The 6,325-nt window shown below is 39.8% G+C and overlaps 1 protein-coding gene across 1 annotated transcript; it reads left to right on the forward strand.

Annotated features, from left to right (window-relative positions):
* Window positions 1–1,409: 1,409 nt before the first annotated feature.
* Window positions 1,410–5,724, forward strand: LOC120896208 (sorting nexin-27). The gene is made up of 6 exons (XM_040300171.1): window positions 1,410–1,419; window positions 1,485–1,614; window positions 1,929–2,031; window positions 2,112–2,840; window positions 2,979–3,347; window positions 3,428–5,724. Exons 1-6 carry the CDS (start codon window positions 1,410–1,412, stop codon window positions 3,494–3,496), a joined length of 1,410 nt encoding a protein of 469 aa, XP_040156105.1. The 3' UTR covers window positions 3,497–5,724.
* The last annotated feature ends 601 nt before the right edge of the window (window positions 5,725–6,325 follow it).

Raw genomic sequence — 6,325 nt, forward strand, 5'->3', positions numbered from 1 at the left:
GGTATTGTATTCAATAATCCATACAAAATTCAATACCCGGATCCCGATAAGCGCTTGAACTCTGGTTAAACGCAACTTATACTCAGCTTACATGCGCAAGTAGTTATGTGCCTTGCATATCATTCCCTCATAGAAAAACAGACACGTAATTACCTTACCGTACCGTTTTCCGATGTACATTGAGTGGATTACTGCCAGAATGACAGCGATTGGTCAAAATTGAAAAAGTCGAAAGAGGTAGATGAGAGATATATGAAGCCAGAAACATAAAACAAGCTATCTGTAAAGTATAATTTTCTAGCTATGTATGGGTAGCTATGGCGTTAACGTAAACAGTGTGAAGCAATCAATAGTCATATCGCCTTTATCTTTTTTCTCAAAAAAGAACCAAGTTCTGGCGAAACTTAATGTAAACATATTCTTTCAGACAAATTGTTAAAATCAACTGATTTTATTGCCAAATTACGATGTTAATTGAGTTTTTATGTTAATAGTGTCTAGCTATGGTTTGCAAGTAGTACAGATTGAGCGAGTAATGTTTGACTTTCCTTGCTTATCTAGTGCGGAGGATAAAAATTACATGGCGATCCAAGCTCATAAAGGGAATGTAAGCAAGCAGATAAAGTACAACGAGCAGCATACTGCTGGAAAATGCTGATAATTTACGAACATATTTGAGTGTAATAATGTCGCACTGAAAAAGTACTATGGCTGTTTGTATTTTTCACCGTCTTCAGAAGACACGATATGGTATGGTGCCCTGTTTCAATGTTTATTTAAAGGAAAGGCGGTTTCGGAGAATTGCTGTACGTTGATTATATCGTGTGCAGTATTGCAGAAAAATCTCGACCGACATGAATACGTTTGCGAAGAACAACTCTGGAAGGATGGAAGCGAAAAAGATGTTACAAAAGTTAGACACATCATGCAGGATCCTCCAACCACTTTCCTAATCCCTGCGCGAACGAATCATTTTTACTTATGTATCTTTAATCATACTTTATCAAGAAAGACGGAAGAAAGCAGTGTTACCGCGATTTAATTCAAGACTTAATAACTGTGTTCTACGTGTATGCAAATCGTTCGTAATTTTACACGGTTTATGTTGCAGTAAAAGCTGTCAAAAAAGGCTACAGCTCCCAATTTCCCAATCTCAAGTTCTAAGTGCCGTATTAAGTTCACTAAATCACAGCCGGCTTTGTCTGTTTTGCCATCCACCAAATCGCTACAGCAATACTTGTGACTGTGACAGTCTCATGTGAATTATCCGCTACATCGAAACAAATGAATCATCCAGCAGTAGGCACATGATTACAATGATTATACGGTAAACTGACTCCAGCATGCAGGGTCTAGTGGCGCTGTGAAGCTTAGCTAGGTGGCTTTATCAATGCGCAAAGCATTTGAACATGCAGCGAAGTATGTTTTCTTCGTATATCAGGTGAAGGTACTTTGATGACATTTTCGTTCCGGACATTTGACATTTTCGACCGACACTGAACCTGGCTGCGAAAGCAGCGATGAAGAGGAAAGCAGATTTGCAGCTGGTGTCAGAAAACGTTGCGGAAGACGTGTTCCTATTCCTACTATCAGCAGTCTAGTTGCAGAGCGAAGGTTTGTCCGCTAATTTCTTTTCGCAAACGCTGCACTGCTACTGTGTACTGCGTTGAAGAATTATTTGAGCGGCAGTAGTATGAAAAATGGCTTCTCACATATTATGTAATGGTGACACACATATGCACCACCTTCTAAGCTATTGTGTACTAAATGACTTCGCATAGATGTGTTGCCTTTTAATGATACACATGATGGAAATGGCTTTCAAATCTATTGAAAAAATAAATAAATACATAAATTGCAAACTCTAAACAACAGCACAATGGTGGAATTATCATTTGGTTTCTGCTCTTGTCTTTTTTCATTTTTAGCAATCATGTGAACGTAGAAGGTGCTACTCACAAGCAGGTGGTGGATCTCATCAAATCCGGTGGCGATACTCTAACGTTGACCGTCATATCAGTCACACAGCAAGTAAGTGCGAACTCTGGCGACAATACGCGGTCGCTTGTGTGTATTGGTGGCACTTACTAACAGTTTGTTTCTTGCTTCAGGAGGCGGAACGTCTTGAACCGACGGAAGACCCTGGCGGATATTCATACATCGACTATTCGGAAAAACGTAGCCTGCCCATTAGTATTCCGGATTACAACATCATTCATCGTGGGAACGAGCGATACGTTGTTTTCAATATCCATATGGCTGGTCGGCAGTTGTGCTCACGACGGTATCGCGAATTCTCAAACCTACATCAACAGCTAAAGAAGGAATTTTCCGGCTTCAGCTTTCCCAAAATGCCCGGCAAGTGGCCGTTCCAGCTAAACGAGCAGCAACTGGACGCCCGCCGACGTGGGCTGGAGCAGTATTTGGAAAAAGTCTGCGCCGTACGGGTGATTGCGGAAAGTGACGCAGTCCAAGAATTTCTCACCGACACTGTAGATGATCTGGCAGCGTCACCAGTCGATATTAAAATAATGCTACCCGACCATGCCGTTGTAACGGTGTCGGTGCGAAAGTCGGCGAATGCACAGCTCGTGTGGGAGCAGCTGGTGCAGCGAGCCAATCTGACCTCTTACACTCAGCAATATTTTTACCTTTTCGAAATTGTCGAGTACAATTTTGAGCGTAAGTTACAACCCCACGAAATTCCTCATCAGTTGTACGTGCAAAACTACAGTACGGCTTCCAGCACGTGTCTTTGCGTAAGGCGATGGCTGTTTTCTATAGAGCGAGAAATGTCGCTTCCTGCCGGCGAGCAGGCAGCGAAGTTCATTTTCTATCAGGTACTTACCGTGGGGCTTCAGTCGGTCCTATAGGTTTCGTAAAATTTTGCATACATTGTGGAGACAGGAGCTTCTGAGTGTTCGAGGTTTAATGTTGATTGTTCTGATTGTACCTTTTTGTCATTGTGATGTTTGCAGGCCGTCGATGAGGTGAATCGCAGCAATATTCGTGCAGATGGACGTTTGTATGAGCTGAAAGCGCTACAAGACTCGAAAAAGGCGGACGAATATCTTGCACTAGCACGCACTTTGCCCGGCTACGGTGATATCGTCTTTCCACATTGTGCATGTGACAGTCGTAAGGAGGGCCATGTGGTACCGGCAGTAGGCATGAAAAGCTTCCGATTGCATGCCTGTAGGGAAGACGGTGCACTCGAGGCACAAACCGTAGAGTTGCAGTGGGCTACAATCTCACGTTGGGAAAGTGACGAGGAATCGATGGCGTTTTGTTTCCAGTACAGCCGCTCGGACAAACCGCCGCGATGGGTTAAAGTTTTTACACCATACGTAAGTTAAAATCTTATTGCGGTTATGTGCTAGTGTAAACATTATGCACTGATATTGATTTTATGGTTCTCTCTTTGTAGCACGCATTCTTGGCCGACTGCTTCGATAGGATAATGGAGGAACGAGCATGGGACGACACAGGAGAGTAAACAAACGCACGTTCGATAGTCGGATATGATAATGCATTTCAGTTAGCCAGGATGAGGATAGTTTTATTAGCTGTGAATGATTTGTCTTGGATGAATGCACGCCAAGACATGAAGATGATGTTACAACGGATGTTTACATGCATCGACAACACAAATTGTTGCTAATTATTTAGTCATGAAATCGATGGCGAACCTATATTTCCGGACGATACTGCGCCTGTCGCGATCGTTATGTTGGATCAAGATGGTACGAAATTATTACGATCGCTATTGTTGTAGTATTACGAAATAGAAGAAAGAAGCAAATATTACTACTATACCTTCTGGAGCATTCCGCCATGTTTAGCTATGATCTGATGGATCCACTTATGACTAATCTAGTAGTTTTGCACAGCTAGTAATATATTGCGACGCATGTTGGATGAAACATTTGTCACTGAATAGTGCAGCGAAACGTCTCTCTCTCTCTCACTCTTTCCTATTTTCAAACTCTATCTTTCTTTGTGTATTTCTTTAAGATGTCTATTATTTACGTAGTACCACTGACGCCATCGTATGATAAGATGTTTTGTTATGGCAATTCTTTTGGAGTGATAATCTCGAAGTACTACAAAAACACACCACACACATATTTATCCCACGTCATAAATAAGCATAATACAAGTAGAGTAGAGATCTGAAATTATTTCCATTTAATTTTCCGCGTTGCATACCATTCGCTGTTGAAAAATGTCTCGCTAAGGTAGCTGATACTTCCATTTTATTTGCCTCGAAACATGTATTAGTTCCTTACCAAACGATTTTTTAATCATGCAGCATTCTGTAACGCCTTGCAAGTAAAGCATGTTTGCGTTTGAGGTAGCCAAGAAAGGGATGCGTCGTGTACTAGCAGCAGTATGAAACATAATCGGTAACGCCTAACAACCAAAACATTTTTAACATTTTGGACAGTATGTAGCTTGTTAAAAATATTCATATATGTTTTCGTAAATACAGTCATTTGGTTAGTGGTATGGTCTGTCAGAAAACATTCCAATTTATGTTTGTTGATTGTTGAAACTGTTGCTTCATTCCACTACGCCATGATGCCTTTACAGCATTACTATGACGCTAGTCTGCATGTTCAAAAATGGTATGAGTTGCAAAAGGGTTATGATTGTTTAGGAAAAAAAACAATAGTTAGAAAAAAAGAGATTTGAAGATGCAACAAAAGAAAAGATGATGAAAAAAATCAACAAATTGGAAAAAATCAACAAAAAATAATGTCCAATGATCTCTCTACAAAATTATCACTTGTATCTATGTCGTGTAAAGCTCCCAATTGTTAGCACGTGAACGTATAACAAGTAAAAACCTTGTAGTATTTCGATCTTAGTATTACCAACAATCAAGGACCGATAAAATTAAAGCCACCACAAAGGAAATTAATGTTTGAAGTAGACAAACCATGTACATAGAAATTAAAGAAAGTCGGAAGGAAATTTTACTCTTGTGGAAGAAAGATACGAGTAGAAAACGTCCTAGATTATATGCTGACCATCATATTTAAGGCAAATTTTTGCACAGTAACTGATGTATGCTTGCGCACCGATACACACGTAACGAATGAAAGGACATAGATTTCAATTAGAACCGATCAAATGATATGCTGAACAACATCATTAAGATAGTATTCTGTATGTTAGTCTATTTCTTGTGAGACCACGATAAACAGAATTCATGAGAGTTGGCAATGTCGAGCACAGGAACGAAAAAACAATGCAACATAATCACATTGACTGCTACATGAGGCAGCGCTAATGCAAAATGCTTCAAATTGGGTACCGGGTGCGCTCGCTCAAACCGCAATGATGGAAAAGTTGTATCTCTTGGCTGCAGGATCTGTTCATAATTAATTTCACGAATCCAGAACCATTGTATGTTTTACTTACGTAAATAATTATCTCAGATCAGATCAGCGAGTTCGTTTCCAACAAGCGAGTAAATGCACCTACCACATAATTCTAACAAGCTATTGCAATGCAGTGGAAATGTCTGTACGTTTTCCCGAACCAGTTGACGTGCAAATGTGTGTATCGTTTATGCAACACGCAATAGTCAGAACAGAATTGGATAATTTGGAGGGATCTAATTGTACGCCATTATGCAACAATATAGCAACTGTTTCTGTGTACTCTGGCCTTCTGTACATACCAGAAATAGAGAAGCAACGGCTATAGTTAAAACAATTATCAATGACGAGTCTTCTTCTCTTAACAACCTTAATCGATTTAGGCCTGGCTTAGCTAAACCGAAACGGAACTTTGGTTGTCTGCTCGGTTCAGTTGAGATTTAAATTCATCCAGGGCATGTTGTAAGGTAAGGTGCATCTGACGACTGTACCACGGGACCGGCACATCAAGAACAATTAAGCAATGGCAATTAATAAGAAAATATTGTTAAGAAATAGTAAATCCTGATAACCTGATACGATAATTGGACAGTTTAAAGCTCGGTATAGATCAGCAACACATTATATTATATAAAATACAAAAAGAAGCAGACCATAATTTATTATATATAAAAGTGATACTATATAAAGTTTTAAAAATAATACTAACAAAGTGTAAAAAAAACTACTGAAACATTTTGCCCCATTCCTGTACAAAGCGTTCCGAAATAGTTTGTATTTTTGAGAATAACGTCATTGGCTCTATCGCTAGAGTGGAGCCAGTTGGACAGTTTCGCTTGTTTGTCAGTGTACGTCTTTTTCAACGGCCTGAATGTCTTTTGTGTTATCGGCGAAGGTAATAGGTTTCAATTGTTTGGTTATGATAAACAATCAATTCA

This window comes from Anopheles arabiensis, chromosome 2, assembly GCF_016920715.1.
Source record: "Anopheles arabiensis isolate DONGOLA chromosome 2, AaraD3, whole genome shotgun sequence".
Lineage (NCBI taxonomy): Eukaryota > Metazoa > Arthropoda > Insecta > Diptera > Culicidae > Anopheles > Anopheles arabiensis.